This window comes from Pollicipes pollicipes, unplaced genomic scaffold (genome assembly GCF_011947565.3).
Source record: "Pollicipes pollicipes isolate AB1234 unplaced genomic scaffold, Ppol_2.1 Scaffold_6052;HRSCAF=7182_pilon_pilon_pilon, whole genome shotgun sequence".
NCBI lineage: Eukaryota > Metazoa > Arthropoda > Thecostraca > Pollicipedomorpha > Pollicipedidae > Pollicipes > Pollicipes pollicipes.
Window position 1 is genome coordinate 24,343,865 of NW_023596805.1, and position 24,236 is coordinate 24,368,100.

At 50.4% G+C, this 24,236-nt stretch overlaps 1 protein-coding gene across 1 annotated transcript; it reads left to right on the forward strand.

The window, feature by feature from the left end:
* Positions 1 to 2,602: 2,602 nt before the first annotated feature.
* On the forward strand, positions 2,603 to 16,438 carry LOC119104252 (glutaminase kidney isoform, mitochondrial-like). The gene is made up of 10 exons (XM_037227916.1): positions 2,603 to 2,720; positions 4,177 to 4,306; positions 4,938 to 5,122; positions 8,737 to 8,854; positions 9,696 to 9,905; positions 10,967 to 11,143; positions 11,851 to 11,982; positions 12,542 to 12,702; positions 14,017 to 14,146; positions 15,047 to 16,438. Exons 3-10 carry the CDS (start codon positions 5,100 to 5,102, stop codon positions 15,593 to 15,595), a joined length of 1,500 nt encoding a protein of 499 aa, XP_037083811.1. The 5' UTR covers positions 2,603 to 2,720; positions 4,177 to 4,306; positions 4,938 to 5,099; the 3' UTR covers positions 15,596 to 16,438.
* The last annotated feature ends 7,798 nt before the right edge of the window (positions 16,439 to 24,236 follow it).

Here is a 24,236-nt window from a genome sequence, read left to right on the forward strand (position 1 = left end):
TCGCCTTCAAAGCGCAGACACCACGGTCACGTTTGCCTGCATACCCTGAACGGTATGTCGCGTAGGGCCAGCATTTCCACCTATCTCTTGTCACATTCAATCTCCACAGGCAGTGGCGTTTGCGCGTAGTAACGCTCGGGGTGCGCCCCCCCCCCCCTTACCAAATTTATGTCATGTCATAACATGTACGCGACTGAATATGAACAGCAAACATTCCAGAAAATGATATCGAGAACAGGCGACGATATTTTACGGCACCCACGAAATCGTGCATACCTATGGCTCGCTAAACTCGGTTTTTAGCAGAATGTTTTTTTTGCGCCCCTCGTTCCATTGTAAGAATTCTGCGTACCCCGCTGTCCACAGGACTCAGTGCTCTGGTCATCGCTCTTCACGGACTCGACGGCTAAACACAGATCGGGCCTGGTGCGGTCCAACCTGGGGACCTCCCGACGCTCGTCCGTCTTTGGACACCAGCTAGAGAACCTCCGTCAGCTCGGGTACGGAGACGGAGCGGGTGCAGAGAGACGGCGGGTGCAGAGACGCGGGGGTGCAGAGCGCGGGAGGTGCAAAGACGCAGGGGGAGCAGATACACAGAAGGTGCAGATACGGAGGGGGCACATAGGCACCAGACGTATAGAGGTGGCGGGTGCAGAGGCAGTGGGTGCAGAGACAACGGATGCGGAGAGACAGCGGGTGTAGAGATGCATCTGATGCAGAGACAGCGGGTGCAGAGACACAGAGGATGCAAAGACAGCGGGTGGAGGGACACAGCGGATGCAGAGACAGCAGGTGCAGAGACACAAAGGATGCAAAGACAGCGGGTGTAGAGACACAGGGGATGCAGAGACAGCGGGCGCAGAGACACAGGGGATGCAAAGACGAAGGTGATGTTTGGCGAATATTTTGATTGGACAACTAGATTTAGCTTCGCTTACTAGATTAATTTAGCTTGTGGGTATTATTATGACTTATCAAAAAACGTACCAGGTCCATAACAACCCATAAACATTCTCATCTGCTCTAAGGGGCGTCTTGAACTCAGTAACTGGAGCTCGCTGTTGAATTCAAACACAAAGGCTTTAACGCACAGCCCCAGTGTGATCGTGACCTGCCGCGTATGCGCCTCCTCAAAACGTCCTCCGTCCTTTCAGCCACAACAATCAAACCAACTCGGGTCTGGAGGACCGCCTGAGCGAAATGTTCCGGAGCTCGGAGCGTCCGGATGCCGTCAACGTCACCCGGTTCCTCGAGGTCGGTCATGAGCGCAGTGACTGCCACTAAACCGCCCGGTCGTTCAACCGACGGCCCAACGCTCTGTGTGACTTTAGACGTGCGCGCATCACGCTTTGAAATGGCTGAAAAAGGTTGATTTAGGCGTGCGCGCAGGCGTTGGCAGCTGCGTTCCTCTGTGGCGTTGATGCGTTCAGCGAGTGAGGAGTGAGCGCGAACTGAATGTTTTGCCTCCCTAGATAATCCTATCACTCACATCTAGCGTGATATTGACACTCTATTGATACTAGGGTCCGGTTCGCGAAATGATCCGCGTCGCTGGGAGGCTTACAGCGCTGGTCGCAGCGGACTAAGTGGCTCGCCTTGTGAACAACTACATCAATTGCGCGTCTCATTAACCAAACAATGTCAACAGAGCATGTTTGATTGGTGAATCAAGCGCGATGAATCTATCCCGGGTCGTTACTTGGACTGGAGCAGCAGTTTGTCAGTGTTTGATTATGTCACTTGGTGCATGAAGACCAAGTTATCAAGCGCTCCGCATCCTCAATGTTGCGCTTGTTTTGACAGTGGCGCCACTGATAAGAAGCTTAGCAAGATCAATACCAAGCGATAGCCTGGGTCTGATAGAATGTACCTAATCCGGTGGCATAAAAGTAGCCTAACGTTCTGATACGTTTAAGTGATCGGATGTTTTAAGGCAGATTGACCAAGGTGAATCTGACCTGGCGACAGCACAACACTGAACTGACGACCTGCGGCCCCGGTGAGATGAACGCATAGCTGTGACCTATGACCTGCCCTCATGATGTGGCAGTGCATCAAACCAAACTTATGACTTCGTCACGATCTTGATGTTTCTACGTGGTGACCCTGACTGAACGACTGAGCTTCCATGATATTACGATTACGTAGTTCTGACCTAATAAAGTGGTAGCGCGGTTCACTGAACTGATGCGCGGCTGGCTTCGATCTGATGGCATGGAAGTTTTCGTCTAATGACTTGGTAGTTCCTCCCGACACCAGGTGATCTTGTGACCATAATCTAGAGATATAAGACAACTGACCTGACTATATGACCCTATAGTTCTGGCCTGCTGACGTGGTGTTCCTGACCTGACGGCCTTCTGTCCGGAAACCTGGCGACCTGTTCACTTGGTGACCTTTTGATCTAGTGAACCAGGGGTGGTTCAGGCGGTCAGGTCAGCACGTCAGGACTTGCCGTAGTGACCTGACGGCCTGATGACCAGCTACTGACCTGATGATGACCCGTCACTTGACGGCCTGCTGACCAGGTGCCCCCCCCCCCTGCTGAGGTGCGGTTGACCCGCTGACCTCAGGCCCCTGGCCGTGACGGGCCTCCGGCCGACCGACCCCCGCCTGGCCGAGGTCAAGAGGGCGGTGGTGAATCTGCACTCGGGACGCCACCAGGAGGCCACCTTCTGGACTAAAGATGGCATCTGCATCGATGAGGACGTGTTCAAAGGGTGAGTTACCTCTCACGCGACCGCACCAGTCGGCACCGGAGGCCGACGTCCAGTACGGACGGTGGTTACGGACAGGGGTATAGTTTCCCTATTCAATAAAAGCTCCATTCCCCGCTCCCCTCCCCCCCCCCCCCCCCCCCCTCCTCCCTGGGCCCCAGCCATTACACCAACTTTGAGAAGAAAATGGGCCTAATCAGGAGATAAATCCGCCTGTTGTATTTTGGGCTAGGTTTCGCCATTTTGCACTGTTCAGCCCCACCCCAATCTATTTTGTGCAAATACGCCCCCGGTTACATAATTGATTGTAAATCGAGTAATGATATCGATCACATATCCAGTGGACCAAACGCCTACAAATGGGACCTGACAACGGTGGTGTCCATGTATCTGCACGGATTATGCTCGATAAATTAACCTGCGCCACTGGCGGGGCGAAATTGCGTTATTTTGGCACGTAGAAATGGTTATTACGTCAGGCAACTTGAGACCGCAATTAGTTTGTCATGCAATAGAAACGCATGCTTTGCTTAAATATACGCATCACACTTATTATGCACACTGGCTAAAAATCTAGCATAAATGGACGCAGCAGAACCGCCTAAATTGCTAAAACAGGAAGGGGTTATGAGCAGCCATTTGGAACGCGTGCGTGGCTGTTTACTAATGAGACATAACCAAGATTGCTTGTCAGCTGAACATAGAATTGTCAGATCGCCGAGAAAGCTGTCTTTTGTACGCAAGCCATGCTAAAGGACGCGGGAACGGGGGGGGGGGGGCGCAGTGGGGGCAGGGAGCCCCACCCCAGCTTGAGAGCTGGGGGAGGGCGGTTTCCCTCCCCGAACTTGGAGGCCCTGTGGATGACTCATTTTGGTATGTTGAGAGCCGGTTCTGAATTGCTAAGGGATCATATAAGCCTGTAAACGTCCATTCTGATCTATCGAGGACCCATTCTAACCTATGTAGGATCCGTTCTGACCAAAAGAGGGCCGTTCTGAGCCTGCACAGGCCCATTCTGATCTGCAGACGGTCCATCATTGAATGGAGGACCCATTCTGGCCCGTAGAGGGCGCATTCTGACCTTTGTAGAGCCATCCTAGCCTAACGAGGGCTGGTCAGGCCTGCAGAGTCAGCGAGGTGCTTTCCTTAATGATGGCTCCAACTCGCAATAAAATGATGAGTCCCGCTCCTAGCAGAACATGCTTCTTCCCACTCCTAGCGTTCCCAATGGTCAATGAAAATACTTCAGACTATCATGCAGGATGATAAAACCGAAAGCAGATCACGCATCACGTGTTTTCCGTGCCGGTCGTGCCATTGGTAAGAATTGCTGGCTTGCTCACAAGGTAGTCTCAGGTTGACGGCACCTTAGACCACGACGCGGCCATCACCGTCAAGCATCGTTTCGAGAGTGCATCATCCTCTTGTCAGCGGCGATCAGCTGGCGCGTATGTTACAGGCTCATCTTCTCCAACCTCGACGTCATCAGCAGGGCGCTGACAGGCAGCTCCACCATCCCCTGCTTCGAGGAATTCTGCGACGCCGTCCAGGACATCTACAACATCTGCGCTCTCGAAACGGGTGGACAGGTGCGTACCGGGGCTTCTGCATACTCTCGCGTGGGCTTGGACCTTGAGTCGGACTTGCTTAGGCTGAGGTCGCGCACATATGCGAAGGTCTTGCGGTGAGTAGTCAGAATTTCGCCATGTGATGATGATAATTCGGATTTTGAGCAGCACCTCGGCTCCTATGGCTCTTTCGCGTAAACTTTATCATCGGCCGTAGGCGTATTATAAGATATTGAACGTCGCAATTCCCGTTCATGCAATCGGAAACAAGACAGTCTTACCTTAAAACGGCCTTTTCAATAACAACAAATGCACGATATTGGTAAAATTGGTATCGCTGGAATGAAGTTGACACTTTGCCAGAACGCTAAGATATAAATGTTATATAACAAAAACGCTTGCCGACGATGAGACGGGTGCCAGTTTCCTGCCCGGTTACAATTACTAGAGATGGCGTGCTCTTGCAGCGTAAGATTCCAACAGGCTTACACCAGAAACTTCGATTTCATTTCAAGAGGCGTACATCAGAGAGTGGGCGATTTCGCAGGAGTTTGGTCAAGCTTTTCTAGAAACCTTGAAACCCCCGAAGAAAATTTTGACTGCGTGCCTGCCTCTGAGCCGCAGTGCTAACACCCGCCGCGCGACCCCCCAGGTGGCGTCCTACATCCCTCAGCTGGCCCGGTTCTCGCCGTCCCTCTGGGGCGTCTCCATCTGCACGGTGGACGGGCAGCGGTTCTCCACGGGGGACGTGCACGTGCCGTTCACCCTCCAGTCCGCTTTCAAACCCATTAGCTACGCCCTGGCGTGTGGCGAGATGGGCTCAGACTACGTGCACAGGTCAGACCAGGTCAGGTCAGGTCAGGTCACCATGCCCAGGTCAGTTGACCATGCCCTGTGTCGGAATGCGCTTCACAGTGTCACGGGATGTGTCGGAATGCGCTTCACGGTGTCATGGGATGTGTCATGGCATACATGCTCGATGTCCACATTTTCTGTCATGTGCGTACGATCGGTATCAGCATGTGTGCTGCGGAGGGGTGAAAGACGAGTTTGTTCAGTATTGTAGCTTTGCATGAACCAAATGAAACACTAGACCTCTTCTCCCCGCCCTCCCCCCCCCCCGCAGCCTGATGAAACTCAGTGACACCAGCCGTGCATCCGAGTGCTTTGCTTGATTTATTTAAGAATGATTCTTTCACCCGGTCAAGACAATGCTATTCGCTTTTCTTCAATGAGGCATTCAGTGCGTCGGGTCATTGAATGATTTTTGGGTCGTTGAGTGATTTTAATTGTCTCCCGCCGGTTGCCACTGGGGGGGGGGGGGGGGGAGGGGGCACTCAAACCTTAGGCCCGCAGTCAGCCTAAGAGCTCGGAATGTTTTGCAAACTTGTACCCCATGCACTCACCTCACTCCTGTCAAAGGGATTACAGATGGGGCTATGAATGAACGCCCACAAAAATGTGCACAACCTTCTGTTGAAAAGTGTGCCCCCGCAATCCAAGTTGTGAAGAGGAACCCCGTGGTAAAAGTGCGTAAAAAGGTGTAAAAAGTGCGTAAAAAGTGCAGAAAAGGATCGGGAGCCCACACAGGGTGGAGCTAGAATATCGTTTGATTCGGTTCTATAAATTTGTTCCGAAGTTGAAGGGACAAATCCTACCCTCTGTCAAAGTTGGTGGATCTGTTCTCATCCCTACCCGCTTGTATTACTCGTCCAAGTGGTCATCGGTTTGGACGCATTGAAAATGCGTTAGCATTTTTGAGAAATCTGAAAGCATTGGAAAAGGTTCGATTTTTGTATGTGGTTTTCTTGTGCACGACTTTCTCGCCCATGTTTTTCTCGGATGCTTGAGTTGTAGCCGACTTCAGTAACTACCAAAATGATGTGTTGCGCACTTGTGTCTAGTTGATTTGGGTCTATTACGTCTGTCCCGAGAACTCAGCTGGTTTTGCTCCAGCCTTCCAGCCACCTACCCGTGGCGGGTTGGCTGTAAGGTGTCGGTGTGAGTTACACTATACGTTCGCTATTTGCTCTTCGCATCGGCCTGTTCACACGTGGCAGCGGCCGCAACCGCGCGAAAGGTCAGGAAACGTCAGAGGGCTGGACAAGCCGTAGTGAGCATAGAGGTACATTGACATTTCGTCACCAGCTAATGCCGTTGACTTGAAATATCATGATCGCATGGTAGGGGTAAGCCAGGCTTGGACCAAATTTTAGGACAAAATTTCATTGGGACTGGATGTATCTCCTATGAGCCTGCCTTTGAAGTCTTGGTGGTCATGCAAAAAAAGATAAGCAGCTGGACATAGCTGGAACCAGTTTACCTCAACCTCTAGCCTGACCACATAGGGAGACAGCTAATGATACAACTCAGGTGAATCTTGCACTTGCCCGGATCCGGCACAGATGCTTGCCCATAGCATGCAGAAAACTGCAGCTGAGCTCTCGGCTGCCTGCAATAACATGTTGGCGCGTTAGGTCGTAACAGGATCAACGGTTTCTTGCAAAAAGTGCGCTAGGGCTATGTGAGGTCCGTAACTAATTTCTTTTTTCTTTCCTGGATTGGCCCGGGGCGTAAGGTGGAAATTCCGTCGAAATAGAGAAAACCAATAACGAGGACTTCACGAGTTTGAAAATTTCTTCCTTTTTGGCTCACCTTTGTTACTACTTTTGCGGTGCGTCTCCCCAACTTCGGAGTGCTGCAGAAGCGCCCGCTCAGAGCTCTCGCCTCACATGGAGGTATGACGTACCGGGGTACTCATAAGAGGAATAACACATTCGCGAGTCTTCAGACAGACAATCTTATTATTGATCCGCGTCAAGGTCGTGGTGGGCCTGATGTCAGTCAGACGAACTTAAACAAAAATTAACATTATTTCTTCTTTGAAAAAACTGAAAGGAATATTACCTTCCCCAGACGTTTGGAGCTTACCATCAGTGGCTACCACGGACATTGATGAAGCCAGGTTGAAGCCGCTTTTGTAATGGCTACGTTTAAGGCGAACGCTTTTCATTGACTGGTGTTGTATGCATGCAGCGCGCTAGCCCAATCTGCAGCAAGGCATTACTGATAGTTGAGTTAGGCTATTTTGTCCATCAGTTTCCTCCGCCTAGTTTTAAATGATGCAGCGGCGAAAATCTAAGCAAACCTCAATTGTCCGTTTTGACAAGGTTAATGACACGTGATGCATTTGACTTGACAGTGCTTACACACAGTGATCATATCCCTGTTTCACTGTATTACTTTCTCCGCTAGTGTAACCATAGCGATGTTAGAAAAATAATGAAAATTGTAGCGAAACTTCAATGGACAAGAGAAGCGCTTAACGACTCGGCGGAGCATTGATGTCGCTGCGGCTCACCATACGTATTCAAGTAATAACATAATGCTACGTTGCCCATAAGCCTAGCCCAGATATGCACGGAAATGTAAAGAAACGATTAAAATCAGGGTGGTCCAAACCACCGCCGAAGAATCGCTGCCCCGGTTGACGTTACACCAATCACAGAGCGTTTGCAGTGGCGAGAGGGTTGATAGCGGCTGACAGGTCTTCAGGTGGGTTGGCCGCTGACAGGGGCCCGACTGGCCCAGCTGGGATCAGCTGGTCGTCATTAACTCATTCAGGGTTCCAGAATTGGCGTTAGTTTCGGCCGTCGAGCGAAACATGTAGTTGACGTGTTTAAAATGTCATCAACTTGATTTAGAAGATCCCAACAGCGGAGCCAATTTCCTGACGCCTTGCCAGCCTGCGCAGTATCCAAGAGATTGTTTAGATAGCACCCGCTACCATGTAAAATTAGTAAACTTGTAAAAATGGCATCAGTAATCGTGGCAGCCATAACGAATAACGAAGATAAGCAAATGGTTGCTTTATTCTCTCTATTCGTTGTGTTCGCGCCAATCTGAAGACTCCCCCCCTACATCTAGCAATTTTCCAGTCGGATATTAGCTGATGTATGTATGTTTCAATCACACGTAAAAGTTAACGCGTGATTAAAACATTCAAAAACAAGACATCTGCAACCCATTCAGCGCCTGTGCGAATCCGCAATCGTGGTTGAATGTTGTACGCAGTGGATTTATGCACTTATACACCCAAAAGCCCGGCCGAAATCCTTGCTTATGTATTTTTCAGCATTTCGCATCCTCCCTACAGCCGGCTAGCCTGACATTTGGTGACTGACCGGCGAAAACCAGCCTCGCTGGCAACAAGTTAAGGTAGTAGTTAGTCTTATTTTCACTTCCGTATGCAAGTTGTCAATATTGACGTGATGTTTAGTACCAGTGCTTTCAAAACTAGCCGGAAATATACCATTTTTGGGAAAAGAACTTCCAAACGGGAGTCCATCATATAATACGAAGGCTCGAATTTGTCTTCGGTGTGTTTTATCGCTGCGCTGGCCGTCAGCAGCAAAGCCGCAAGACAAACTGATCACACGCCTTCACCTCAGGTTCGTGGGACAAGAGCCAAGTGGTCGCAGCTTCAACGAGATTGTCCTTGACAACTGTCTGAAGCCGCATAATCCCATGATCAACTCCGGAGCCATCATGACGTCATCTCTGATCAAGGTTTGCACTAATCGCTGGTGTCTAGCGCACGCGGATGGGGGGGGGGGGGGATCTTTTGCTTGTATTGGACCTAAAGCAATCAACTTTGTATGCCCGGAGGATACGCTATCCTTGAGTGCTGTAAAGATGTCGTATGGGCGTTATCTGGTAGAGCTCTGAAGCGTCTAGTAGATAATTATCTGTCACACAAAGTATTTATTAGGATGAGGTTGACACAGGCAATGATATGGCCCAAAATAGGCTAAGTTTTTAGCACGATGGTTATGACAGTTAGAATTAAGCTTGTTTTGGCATCAATGTTTGTTGTGCATAATATGGCCAGTAGCCCAATCCTGGAACCCCCATCTGGGGCCTGGGGCTGTCTTCAGCAAACTCGTAACAGCGACAGTAACCGCCAGACAGACATGCGCTTGACTTCTAAAAACGGGTCCAAGGAGCCGGGATTTACTGCCCGGGACCCGAATCCCATCAGCCAGGATTTTGTTGTGGTGTTCGGGCGCATGCGCACCACCAGACCTCTACGACTCGAGCGCTTCAATAAAACACGGCTGTCCTAAGCCGCGCCCAGTCGCTTTGGCTAGCCCCGGACTTGCGCAACTAAGAGCGAAATAACTCCTAAAGTCAACGACGCGGACGCCCACACAACACTCGCGTTCGAGCCCCGTCTTAATTTTTAGAACGATTTAAACAATGTGGACCCTGACCTTGGTCTATGGGCGCTATTGTGACAACCGCAGTCGCTGACATACCATGAGAGCGTGTGTGGCGACGAGCACCGCACATCTTTTGAGCGACCGAGTCGTCTTGGCGCGTACCCTAGGCGCTCTTTTTCGCATCGTAGCCCCAATGGCCCCTGCCGGACCGCTTCGACTTCGCCTTCACCAAGTTCCGGAATTTGGCGGGCGGGGAGCACGTGGGGTTCAACAACGCCGTGTTCCTGTCGGAGAGACAGGCGGCCGACCGCAACTTCGCCCTGGCCTACTTCATGCGCGAGAACGACTGCTTCCCCACCGCCTGCAGCATGGAAGATACTCTGGACTTCTACTTCCAGGTCAGCGGGGGCAGGAGGGGGCGGGGGAGGGGGGGGGGGGGGTGCTGGATGGGCAGAGGAGCCAGGAGGCGAAGGGACCGAAAGAGACCGGTAGGTGCCCGGGATGTCCAGAGCGTCGGTTGAGGAAGCGAGGACGGGGAGAAGAGGTAACGTAAACAACCTGATAGATGCCTTGGTATTTCATGTCGTTGCAGCAGGTAGTGCGTACGACTTAAACATTGATGCCCAGCCCTTGGGAATTTGAAAGCACCGTGAACTTTTGCCTTTCATGCGTGCCTTTCATATCGTGTACCATTACCTAACGGTCTCAAGTTTCGTTATCTACTTCGATATATACAACCATGTTTATGTGACCGGGCCAACAAGAGAAATCCCCGGCCTTAGACAGATCAACGACTGTACTGTAAAACTCGACCAACCACGCTGATTGTCAACAGAGTGAGAAGTGGGAGGAGCTTACTCAGGAAAGTGCCCACTCCAATGCGGCAATTGATTGGATCCTGTTATACTCTCGAGTCTATTTCAGACTGGCCATTGCCGCGTATCGGCAGCCCCGATGAATGCTGCTGACTACCGGTGCGGTTTGGCAAGCATTGCGCACTGCTGTCAGCTGTGCTCAGTGTCAGCGGCTCCGCTAGTTGAAGTTGACTACTGTTACACTTTGCTTCCTTTAACTAGCGCTAGCGCTACTGGCCGCCACGCACTGTCGAAAGCTTTCCTGACCACCGCTCACCGCCGCCAGCTCTGCTGACCAACGCTCACTGTCGCCAGCTCTGATGACCACCCTCCGCTGTCGCCTGCTCTGCTAACCGTCCGTCACTGTCGGCAGCTCTGATGACCATCTTTCACTGTTGCCAGCTCTGCTGACCATACTTCACTGTCGCCAGTTCTGCTGACCGTCCTTCACTGTCGCCAGTTCCGCTAACCGTCCTTTACTGTCACCAGTTCTGTCGATCGTCCGTCACAGTCGCTAACTCTGCTGACCGTCCTTCACTGTCACCAACTCTGCCGGCAGTCCGTCACTGTCGTCATCTCTGCTGACCGTCCTTCACTGTCGGCAGCTGTGCTCGCTGGAGGCCACCTGTGAGTCGGCGGCGGTGATGGCCGCCACGCTGGCCAACGGCGGTATCTGCCCGCTTACCGAGGAGCCGGTGCTGGACCCGGCGGCGGTTCGCAACACACTCTGCCTCATGTTCAGCTGCGGCATGTACGACTACAGCGGTCAGTTCGCATTCAAGGTGAGACCGCAGCGGACCACTCGTCCTTGAACTGATGTCACAGTAGGCAGTTCGAGTTCAAGGTGAGACAGCTCGTCTCCCATGTGAGATTGCGACCGTCAGGCGACGGTCAGTTGACCTTCAAGGTGAGACCACATCGGCCAGCTTGTCCCTAAAGTAGTGCTACACTGGACAGCTCGAGTTCAAGGTAAGGCTACAGAGGGCATTTCGCTTTCAGAGCGACAATGCAGCACTGCAGGCAATACAGGCATACGGGCAATACAGACGGCACGGACATTTCGCTTTCGGAATGATGCTGCAGCAACGGGGATTTCGTTTCGATTGGTCATCAGAGCAGACATCTGAGGCGAGATCTCAGCGGAAAGTCTGCCTTCCAGATTACAGTGTACAATTCATGTTCTAGGCGAAAGTACAGTGGAAAGTGTGTGTTCTTGGTGAGACTACAACTAATGCCCCGCCGCTGACGTGAGATTATAGCGGATAGCTGGCCTTCACACTTCAATGACCGTTGATCTGTCCACGCAGACCCCCGGTTACCAGCAGTATCCTCTGATGTTTATTGGAGGCCTCTGGTAACCTCCAGTGACCTCCCGTTGCTTTAAGTGACCTTCAATGTCTCCCGGTTACCCCTGATGACCTCCGATAAATCTCGATGACCCCTCCTGGCCAGTGGTGACCTCTGATGACCCCCGGTGGCCTGTCACCAGTGTGGAGTACCGGCCAAGTCGGGCATCTCTGGAGTGGTGCTGGTGGTGGTGCCCAATGTGATGGGCATCGCACTCTATTCGCCTCCTCTGGACGCCTCGGGCAACTCGGTTCGTGGCGTGCGCTTCTGCAAGGTATGCCGACGCTAGCGTCACCTATAACACCGGCTCTAGATTTATTTCTCAAAGATGACCAAAGATGGCGCCCAGGCTGCAGCTATCGAATGTGCGGGAGGTGCGGCCCCATCATCATAATTCATAAGAACAGCAGTTTGAGCAAGACTAAACTTTTGTTAAGCCATCTTGAGTGTCCATTTTCAGTGCGAATACAATTGCGGGAAACTGTACTAATCGCATTAGATTCGTGTGTACGAGAGTTTGAATATTTATAGGCAATATTTCCGCATTCCACACGACAATCTGCGGCAGGCTCTTGGTACTAAATAAGCATCACTCAACTATTTAACTGCTACAGCCGTTGCTTTGCACTTATAATTAGCCAATGACGCTGTGTTATCCAAATGCTTTCCTGGGGTGGTTCCATTTGCACGAATTTAATATCGCCACAAAAACCTATATTTGGTAAGTTTATTAGTTGTTATCCCTTAGCGGAGTTTGATTATGCGAGTTATTTAGCCGCGGACCTTGTGAGAGAAGGAGTGGGACGCAATTACTAAGCCCATGCAATTTTCAGGAGCTGGTGGAGCATTTCAACTTTCACCAGTTCGACAACGACGCCAGCGATGGGGAGAAGTTGGACCCTCGCACGACGCTGGCCGAGAAGAGGGCAGACTTGGTGCAGAGGCTGATGTTCGCTGCCTCGGCTGGAGACACCACTGCCCTCAGACGCTTCAGGTCGGCGAGCGGGGGTCACCGGGTGGTGTGGTGACGTCATGGCAGGTCACAAATTGTTAACTTGCCGGGTTACAGTTGTTTTGATGACTTAAGACCAGGGACAGAAACCCCACGATGTCTTGACAACTGCAGGCGAGTGAGCTGAGTCAAGTTATTGGGGACCCCAGCCAGCTCAGATAGATTTGAGCATTCATGTCAAAGCTTTCAGGCTCTTCTGGATGGCTCAAGCGGTCACCGAATGGTGCCTTTAGATTACCTTATGAGGTGGCACAAATGACGTATGCCAGCTCATACCACGCCTCAGCGTAATTCAGTTCCGCGGGTCACTGCAATTTGATGTAGAACGGAGGGACACCTTGCTGTCCTCGGATACGTGTGATCGTCTCAAAAAGTAAAATATTTGCCAACGAGGTCGGTCGTTTCGCATCAAACGAGCAGCAACGGTTGACCTCGGTGACCCGGGATGAACTCGAACGAGCCGGAGTGAAGCGTGAAAACTCGCCGGATTGACGAACAGCGTATTAGTTGTCCAACCCAGAGACAAATGCCTCGACTCTCTATCGAAGTTTCATCTTATCAGTTGGAAGTCTTCTTTGCCGTAGCAGCTGAGCACAGAAACAAGTGTGAGGCCGGTGGCAGTTATCCACTACATAACGTGGCACGTAACCAGGTCGTATTATGTCTTGGCATTAACACTTTATTCTTAGGCACCTTCAAAAAGGCAAGTGGCTGGCATCGTGTTTGCCCACATAGATAGCAAAAACACACGTGCAGGAGATGGACGATGACGTCGCGGGACAAAACGTACGAATTGATGTAAGAAAGCAATTGTAATGTCATAACATCGCTTAATGGACTGCTGGAAACTGACCTAAACGTGACCGAAGTCGGGCCTGCGAGTCACGGAAGTCGATAGCCCTATCAAGCTCCGTGGACTTGACAACTCGCATCACTGTCTATAAACCTACAAGACCCATGCACAACGTGGGCGTAATTGCCCGAGGTCTGATATGGCTGTCTATCTACCGAGAGACCTGTGTTCGATTCCCACCGCACGAAACTTTCATCGGTTCCACGCACGAGGTTCGTGGCGCCTGTGCTGAGTCCATTATGGAATTACCTTATGACTGGTGCATCAGTTTTATCATAAGTCATGCTGCCCCTCATAACAATGGCGGCTGAGTATTTTCGTTCTAACATTGCTTGTTACTGTAAAGCGAACTGCCATTATGACGATAATCGCAAGAGACGCTGACATTACTGATCATTATGATCACCATTGCCAGTGTATCGATCTCGGTTTGTGCTTGTCAGACTGCTGGAGATAGACCTGAGCGTAACTGACTACGACGAGCGAACTGCGCTGCATCTGGCCGCGGCCGAAGGCAGGCTCAAGGCGGTCAAGTTCCTGCTCGACACCTGCCAACAGAAGGTGGACCCCAAGGTAGCGCTGTGGGCCCTGCGCAGTACGTGGTAGCCCCGTCATGGAGTTTGGTTAGGACCCGAGCTATCTGCGGCACGGTTATTATTTTATTTTTAAGCCATTTTGGTGGGTGTGGAAATCGTCTTCACACGTCTGCACGACACTGGTGGTGACGGATTTGCTTCCATCAAATAATTTCATGACCCTCGTTGTGGTTAGTTAGCGACCGCTGCACCAAACACCCCTTTGACTTAAGTATAGCTCTGCACAAGTATCACAGCTGCTCTGTGGTAGCTGCAGTACTTATGGGAGCACTACTACTGGCACGTTTCTGAGCATGTGACACAGCAGCTGCGGTGAGAGTGGTGTAACGCACGTCCACTCCGCCTGGAGCGGGATCCCAGTCATCCGGACCTGAGGGAAGGTCAGGCAGGTCGGAGGAGGCCCGACACGTTACCATCCCGTGATTTAATGGGAGGGGAACGTTCTTAATGGGAAGAACGCCACTTCCAGAATGTTTAATGAGTTTAACAAGAGCATGCCGATGAAACGGAGTTTAACAAAAGCATGCTGATGAAACAGAGTTTAACAAGAGCATGCCAATGAAACATCCCGGACTGGCCGAGGTAACATTTGCTTTATGTGCTGAACATGTTGATGCCATAATTAAGCCTTTCACTGGAAGCAGTCTTTCGAGAGCGTTACACCCCAGCCAGAGGACAAACTGGCGTTTGCATTGTTAACTGCTCTGCCCCTATCACTTATTACTGCTCTGCGGCAAACCGCTTCACATTTGCGTCGTTTGTTCGTGTTCGAAGCTTACTGCAACGTCTTGTCATCGCACAGTGATCAGACTGTCTCGCCAGGCCGCTTCAGGCCGAGTGGTGCGGTTCAGGACCGGTGTCGGTGGTGTGGTTCCAGGACCGCTGGGGACGAACGCCTCTGGACGACGCCATCTACAGCGGAAAAACAGAGGTCGTCCGCGTGCTTCTGAAGCGATACAAAAAGCTGGACCTGCCGCACCCGATGCTTACCGCGGCAGCCGGCACTGCGACCGCCGTGGAGTCCCCCCTGAATGTGCTGGTCGCGCTGCAGGAAGCATATCTCCAGCCGCAGCAGACCGGCGGTCCAGGCGGCCGCGAGGGAGAACGCGCCGGTGTCGGCACGGAGAACCGCGCCGGTGACGTCACCAGCTCCGGCATCCACCAATCACAGGCCGATCCTGAGCACCGGGCTGCCTCTGCCATCCTACCAGCGGCAGCGCGCCCCCACCAGCCGACAATCGCAACGGAAATGGGGGTGGAGCGTGCGGCAAAGCACCCCACCGGAGACGTGCCCGACTTGACCCCCCAGCAGGCTCCGTCTGAGCGCCCTGATGACCCGGTGCCGGCGTCCGGGGACACCGGCCGGCTTGTGACCGAGACCGCGGTGGCTACAGACGGCGGCCATTCCCCGAGGGCAGAGCGCTGAGGAGGGCTCAAATAGAGACCATCCGCAAGCGTTGGCGTCACCTCCTGAAGCAGCAGCTTGAGCAACAGATGAGCGGCGTCACCAGCTGAAGCAACAGCTTGAGCAACAGCTGAACGGCGTCACCAGCTGAACATCGTCAAACAGCTGAGCAGCCTCAGCGTAACGGCGAGGGCACCGGATCCGCAGCGCTTTTTTCGTGAACGGAATGTAGCTGGGAACGTGACAGAGAACGTTTTGGAACTTGTGGGAAAACGTTAAGAGTTGTATTATCCTGTGGAAGATACTGGAAATTTTCTGTCCCGAGTTCTGAACTGTTGTGTGCTTGGTCGAAACAATTAGGCAGTTTTTCTTTGAACCTCCCACAGAAGTGAAAGGTGAATGGCACTGGAAGGGGTCTCAGCCCCTTTGCTGAAGGCAACACTCGGCCTGACCTAAGGGAGCTCACCTTTCCGGACCTAAGAGAGCTCACCTTTCCGGACCTAAGAGGGCTGCGCCCTTCTTGCCTGTAGATCTGACTGCGTCCGACAAAAGGGATCGCCATGGCTGGACCGCGAGGGTAAGCCCGCGCCTTAGTCGCGGCGTTCTTGAAGAAGAACTTGCTGCTGCTGATCTGTGGACTCGTCAGACCTCTGTGGAAGACAGGTCGGCTGCAGGCACGGCTTCGTAATGTGCACTCGCAATATAATGACGAGCTTGTCATGTCCCCTGCTGCTGGGTAGTCTTAATGTCACATTTCGACGCTTTACGCGGAACACCACCAACTTTCAACATGTGAAAGTGCCGACTAAAACAAGATGTCGAGCAATGACGGCCCAATGAGTCCGTGATTACGAATATGCATGACTACTGATATAGTTCAAAAAATATTTCGTGAAATGGTCATTGCTCATTCTGGGGATTGGTGTTCACAAATTTTCAATAAAGTCGAAATAAGAGAAAGGCATCTAACTTACATCAAGTACGCCTTATTCACTATTCTGTTAGTTGAATCGTCCGACGCAGTCAAATTGAAGCTGTCTGCTAACAGCCAACATTCCTCCCGGTCTCTGAAATGGACCGAACGGATCCTTGGGCACCGCAAGTGTCCCGCCCGCGGCTTTTAGCAGTCTGAATTTAATGTTCCACCCTTGCGGCCTGATGGAATTGGAGTGCTGTAGACGGGACGTAGAAAAGAATGCCACCATAATGGGCTGATCGGGCGAGTTCACTTTCCGAGTAGGAAGTGTCTTTGGGATGTTAACAATGGGGCCTGACTGGATGAAATCATCAGAGGGAAATAATAAAGACAACCGGCAGTCCGGTTATCTGCCTAGTTTAGGCGAGTCCACCACAGAGGGGCGAAAAAGAAGGTAGGAAAGCTGGCCAGCTGATCATCTGGAAGCATCGGACGAGTCCACAGCAGACGAGCGGAGGGGAATGCTCACCAGCTGATCATTTGGCAAGGATGGGCGAGCCCACTGATGGTGCGTGGGGAAGAAAGCATACCAGCTGATCACCAAGCGATGGCGTCCTCCTAAAGCCGTAAACTAACACATAAACGCAATGATTGATCTGGTTCATACACGACGTTCGCTTATGGATTAACGAAATCGGCCGTATATCTCACTGACCCACCAGAAGCGTGCTGCAGAGAACTGCGTATAGGCTTCCAGCTGAAGGCAAAACCTCGCGATGGAAGCGAGGGATGTACTCGCTTTGTGCAGAGAAAGAGCGAGCAATCACATGTTTATAGTGGCATGTCATGATGTTCAAGTATATGCTGTGCTTGACATAGCTAATGTCGTTATATGTCATGCTTTTTCCGGCGCGGAAGTGAAATATATGAAGCCTACTGCTGTGCCCACTGCTTGCCTATTCCTTGTACAACCTATTACGTTCCGGGAGCTATATTTGATGGATATGTTACACAGACATAATATATTTATACATATACGCATATGCGTACATATATATGTATATATATATATATATATATATATATATATATATATATATATATATATATATATGTGTGTGTGTGTGTGTGTGTGGGTGTGGGTGTGGGTGTGGGTGTGGGTGTACATATGCTATATATATTCATATCTGTTTGTATAGAGGTACTACCATCTTCCCGACGTATTGACTTAGTGGTGACAGTTTAACCAATCATAACATTAAGCTCGCTCGGAGGAAAATCATCTTGCAAACGGAGGTCATGATTGACGTAGCGTCGGCACAAGCTGTGTCGTTCTCGTTGCCCAATGAGATGGAGCGCGTGCTTTTCCTTGGACCCCATGCACCTAACAATACACACATCGCGAGTCTTGGCATTTGTGGTCGGTTGCGCGCCATCTATAGCCAGACGGATTCGCCCGGGCTTACGTGCGGCATACAACCACCTTATCCACCTTTCCTATCCTTGACCAGCCTGTGAATGGGGCCTTTCGTTTCTTCTATGATCGCTTATGCATAAGCTGGCCTCGCTGCGATTACCTTCCCACACGCTGGTGAGTGGAATGCAACTTAGTTACTTGCTCAGATTTCGTGCCTCTATAGGAGCTTCGTCTCCGCTATTATGAGACCCCCGGCTGGTGCGGGGGTAAAACATCATTCAGTTCACCTCACCGTCATGCCATTTGAGCGCGGTCAAATGTCTGAAGCGTGCCGGCCGATAAGTAAATTGTATGGGCTGACGGTCACTGAAGTAATTGTCCGTGGATTACGCAGCGGACGTATCAAGCAGAAGACTTCGACAGGTTAGGGACCGACAAAAGTTGCCACATCTAAGGTGAAGACGTTATGCCAGAGTAAAGATGAACATTGAATACTTTATAAGGTGCTCACAAAGCAGATTATTCTAGCAAAAATGCGAGCAAGTTGCCGCCTGCTTCATCTTTCAACGTGCACTATGACATTTCAGCTTCACTTCAGCTTGCACTATGCTTGCACGTGAATGAAGACTCGGGACGTGTTGACACTGCGAGGTACTAATAAACAGCAAATGCTGTGAAAACTGCTTTGGTGACATATTTGGGCAGAACATTCTGCATATAAACACCGAATGGCTGACGGTACCGCTGCAGACCAAACTTACCAATCTGCAGCCCACTTTTGCACGCCTGATAACCTCGAGCACGATGTCTGAAGCGTTGAACCAAACTCGCACAAGTACTAAGGGTACTTTGGACCGTGCATTGCTTACACACTGTATTTCGCAACATTGTTAGCGTCGTCCTCATCCTGCAACGCCATTTTAGGTTTAGTTTCTATCTCCTCAGCGTCGTCATCGCTCAATCACGACCCTTGCCCTTCCACCGTTACGTAATTTATGGACGCGCCCCGCACGCGTAAAATCTGTAGGCGCCGCATCAGCCATTGGTTGGTCCGGAATCTAACCGCGCGGATGTCGTCAGCTACAATTCCCGCCGCGGTGTCGACCTTGCCGGGGGTCACGTGCAGAAGTCATCGTCGTGCCTCCAGCAGCCGGAGTGCGTGACGTCACTGGCTCACAATGAATCGTTGGTGGCACGCCTCTGTGCCCAGAGCTGGGAGGCAAATAGATCTGCCAGCCCAATGAACCTCTTCTACACAATTGATTGGTCACGGATTATTGCGAGACGGTACTAGGTTACGTAACCTAAGGAGCGCTCATGAACAGGTGACCATAGTATTTCATGGATTACACATGAACAGGTGACAATAGTTTTTTTCAAGGATTACACAGGAACAGGTACCAATAACATTCCATAGAGCGCACGTTAACAGCTGTCGATAGCATTCCATGGAGTACACATGAAAAATGTGAGCACTCATGGACACATGCAGTGGTATATAGGATAATGTCACCCCTCCACGCATTTATTTGCACGAGCGGCAAATGACACCCATTTGGACTCATGACCTGCCGCCCTAATGACCAGCGTCGTTGGAACGCGCCCCCATACTAGTGAGTGCTGAACTTTTTCATTTATACTGAGCCACTTTGGCTAAAAGAAAAACTTTCATGCAGCTTATACAAACACACACACACACACACACACACACACACACACACACACACACACACACACACACACACACACACACACACACACACACACACACACACACACACACACACACACACACACACACACACACACACACACACACACACACACACACACACACACACACACACATATATATATATATATATATATATATATATATATATATATATATATATATATATATATATATAATAAACACAAATATTTGTGAGATATTTTCACACCGATATTTTATTTTCAGTAGCACAAATATGTGCTGCTGAAAACAATCTTTACTTAGATGTTTACCAATTGGCCACATATTCGCATTTTTTATTTGCTACCTCGCGCTGTGCTAGGAGCTCCCCATTTAGGTACAATAATTTGCTAGCTTCTGTCTGAATGCAAGAGGATAGGACTACATGTTACCACATCTACACATCTACCGCACCGCATCTGCTAGATTGCTTTGCCACATGCCGCTATTCCCACGAGGAAGCGCTTTGGTAAATAGCATAGCGTTACATGCGAAGGTAATGCGCAAAAAAATGACAAAATTCCTGCAGATTTGATTTGCTGAGCGTTTTTGAAGAATATTTTTCTCTTCATCTCAGGAAACATTCAAGTAAAATATTACATATCCACGAGTTGTCTTTTGGCAACTTTCCAATCATGGCATATGCATGCACTTGGTTTGCCAAGTGTGGGGGGGGGGGGGAGGCTGAAGAAGGAACCTTTTCTACGGTCGTCAAAACGGTGTTCGTATTGTGGAGCCTTGTCAGTGATATCCCGATGTAAAGGATGCGACAAACAGCCGCGGCCTTGCTCCGAACCGCGCCATCATCCAGCAAACCACCGGCGATTATTGAAACGGAGAGTCACGCTCAATAATCAACATAACAGATGAGCCTGCATTGTGCCTCCAGTGCATTGTGCCCTGGGAAGTGGCGCAAGGTAGACGAAGTGGCGCGGTCCGGAGCTGCACCGGCAAGGGGGAGACGAGCGTTATGGTCTCAGGTCTCTTATGGTCTCTTATGGACTCAGCGTTATGGTCTCTCTCGGCGTCTTTGGACTCTTTCCATTTATCACTGTGAACAGTTGGTCGCAACATTCCTTGCCTTTGCTCATTTTCTTCGCATGTTATTCTCTCATATTCCTATGCTCTCTCCTCTCCCCATGCTCTCTCCTTTCTTCATGCTCTCTCCACTCCCCATGCACTTTCCTCTCCTCATGCTCTCTCCTCTCCCCCATGCTCTCTCCCACCCCTCGCTCTTCCGCGCCTCCTTTATCCCCTCCTCCCCTCTCCCCTTTGCCGTGCCGCCCCTCTCTCCCGCGGCGGTGGCATGGCCCCCCGCCGGCTGGGGCGACTCAAGGCCGCGGGAGGTTTCTTATGGGCCTGGGTCGGACTCGGTCAGCATCAGTGCCACACAGAACCGGATGCCAACAACATGGTAAGCGCCCGCTGTTGCCTCCGTGGCAGCGCTGCCAACCTCCCTGTGCTGCCCTAGCGTCGCCAAGGGGTTGTTACATTCCGCACGTTAATGGGCTATTCACACCCTGAGCAGTCACGCGTGGAATCCCGTAGCTCTGTGCTGATTGGTCTGTTTTGTGCACTGGCAGCACTGATACTGACCTGCTTAAGTCAGCTCTTGCAGATGGATGGTCCTGAATGGTGGCGTACCGAAGAACCTGTTTGCTGATACATTGTGTAATTATTTTTTTCATTTCTTCGTCCGTAGTGCGGACTTAGGGTAGACAGTCGTGAGCATTCTTATACGGCATGTAGCGTTCGAAGGGCATTTATATCAGTGTTTGCCTGCTACTGCTACTTATCTCCAATCTCAACTGCTTTTAAGATGCATTCCACCTCTCTGTTTATTACCGCCTTGACCCCTTATGTCGTTTGTATCGAGCGAGTTCAAGACGGCAAGCCGTGACATAATCCCGAACATGACGCGGCTATGCGCTGTTCGCGCCACTTGTAACGTAATGACGTTAGTTAACGATAGGTTAGCGGAAAACCACACAAAGGGGGCTCAAACGAAAGCCACTGGGATCATGATCACACATCGCGTCGTTGGCGCCAGCTTGATCGACAACAAACGGTAGTCATTATCTCATTCCGTAGCCCTCAAGCACCCCGTAATTCTGAACATGGGACGCTGGGACCAACAGCATACATTGTTACGCACCATTGTTTAATACCTGTTATCACAGGTGCTTTGAGTTGGCCCATAACACAAAGATACATGCCTGTTCAGCTAATATGGGCGCTTACCTGCGCTTAAGTTCAGAGTGCACTCATTCCGGCGCCGAAGAACACCACGTGGCACTGCGCACAGCTGTGCTGCGAAAATTTTCCATTTTGAATCCAATGGTAGCATGGATGAGGAACATATCTTGCAGTCCAGAAACCCACGCCAAATGCACGTTCATCTCATAAGGACCAGTGCCGTCTCACCAACGAAGAACTCTCTCCAGCCCTCAGAGATCTGTTGAGGTAAATCTGCAAAATCTACCTCTCTCCCAACGCTACTGATAAATCTACTTCAACAATGTTGGGCAGAACCATTACAGCACGTTTACAATGCTCAGCCTTAAATAAAATGCATCCGGTTCTCTGCAGCTCGCAAGGCCTTTTTCTTGCAAGCACTTCTTTGTAAGCACTTGGCTGGAATTGTATTGCCTACCAGCACTAGACTCGCGACGCCTGGTGTTGTGGCTTCTATGAACATGTAGCTTGGGCGCGCCGTCGTGAAGTTGCATCGTGATGCGTCGTGACAGGGAAGTTGTGTGACCAATGTATGTGGAGTTGGGTCGGTGCGCACAGTTTTCAAATGAACAACGAAACTCGTACACAACGTTTTCCACTTTCAGGGCAGAGATCTCTTCAGGTAAATTGTTTGACATTATTCAGCCATATACTTAAGGACTCTTATAGTAAATCGTCATTTTGATTATACCTGCGGTCGGGGGGCTTTTTGATATGGTGCTACAGAGAGCTTTTCCATCTGCCTCATGTGAATTTGATTTGATTACTTTATGGCACAGTTGTATGCATCCTCGCTTGTTGTCATCCAGCTATTCACAATTCTGTTTTGCTCCCATCATCTGGTCTACCAGGTGTAGGCTCCACACCCTGCTGCTCGTAATCTTCTCGTTCTCTTGTCTCCTGCACTCCATGGCTCTTTTTCTGTCTGAATTTGTGCACTCACAGATGACTCGACAGTGAACTGTGGAACACAGTGTCTCTCCAGCCTGCTTTTGAGATCGTGGAGCTGCTGCTCACTATATATGTCAACAAAGATATTGTAGATATCAGATTCTACACCCTGTATACCAGATGACGTAAGCGCAACAGAATGGGAAGCAGCTGGCTGACAGCAAAGGAGGACGTATACAACTGTGCTATGAAGCAACCACATCAAATTCACATAAGGCGGATGGAGAAGCTCTAAAAAAGTGGCATCGTATCAAAAACTGTGTTACAACCCGACTGCAGGATGACATCAAGCTAACGATTTTGGAGAGTCCCAAAATATCTGGTTTAATCATGACAAACAATCTACCTGAAAAAGATCCCGTCCTTGAAAGAAATAAGCATTGTGTACGAGGCTCATATACACTGGTCACAAGACAACTTCTCTGTCACGACGCATCACAATGCCCCTACAGGACGGTGTGCCAAAGCTACACGTTCATAGAAGCCGCAGCACTAGGCGTCGTGAGTCTAGTGTTGGTAAGCAATACCACTATTCTGTCCAAGTCTCCACAAAAGTGGCAACTCAAAGTATTTTAAGCCGTGCGTATAAGAAACAAAGATCCAGTCACCGACAGAAAAATAGATATGAGGGGTGCACTCTCACGCGCGATGGTCAGCCTATGGCACCAAGAGTGTAATGTGATGACCTCCCTTGTCAGAGGTGTCACTCATGTTGTGTCCATGAATGTATGTAATTTTGAACTTAACTGACCCAACCCCCTACAATCGTTTTGAGCTAACGCGAGCCGACTGTAGCTTGCAACTGCTTTCTTGTATTATGTTTGACTGTGCCTATGTTTAATGATGTTAGTAGAACCAACGAAATCTTACAAAACATGGATACTCCAATGCATAGCGTTTCTGAAGATGGCAGGCGATTGGTACAAAATCTAGAGCCGTTATCGACGAAACGCATAAACACCAGATATCCTCTAATATTTATGAGGGCGTGTGTTATGGGAAATCTGCTAACATCTTGTGCACATATATATTGTTATCACCGCTTAGTGCACATGATGCAAAACAAAACGGACTTCCTCTGAAACCATGTCGGCCCTGCTCCAAGAAACACTCGTTTGTCTAGAATGTCTCTCTTAGGCGCTCATTACGAGTCATTTGCCACAAGGATACTTTTCGCGCTTCCCCGCCCATGCCAGCGGGGAGGGTGCGCCTCTCGCGCCGCCTGGACATTCCCTGGAAAAACTGAGGCATTTGTAAGCAGCAAAAAATCAACATGTATACCGGCCAGTCCGTCCATCTGATTAGCGTTTATTTTCCCGGTAGTTACGCGCGCGACGACAGGCCGCGTCGGTCGTCATAGCAACCGGAAACTTTGAGGTTTGAGCGGCCCGAACCAGCCCGGTTCGGC

Coding starts and splice junctions, on each gene's coding strand:
- LOC119104252 (XM_037227916.1), top strand. CDS start 5,100: ATGGGCTCAGACTACGTGCACAG. Junction 8,855..9,695: donor TGACGTCATCTCTGATCAAG/GTTTGCACTAAT, acceptor TTCGCATCGTAG/CCCCAATGGCCCCTGCCGGA. Junction 14,147..15,046: donor AACAGAAGGTGGACCCCAAG/GTAGCGCTGTGG, acceptor GTGTGGTTCCAG/GACCGCTGGGGACGAACGCC.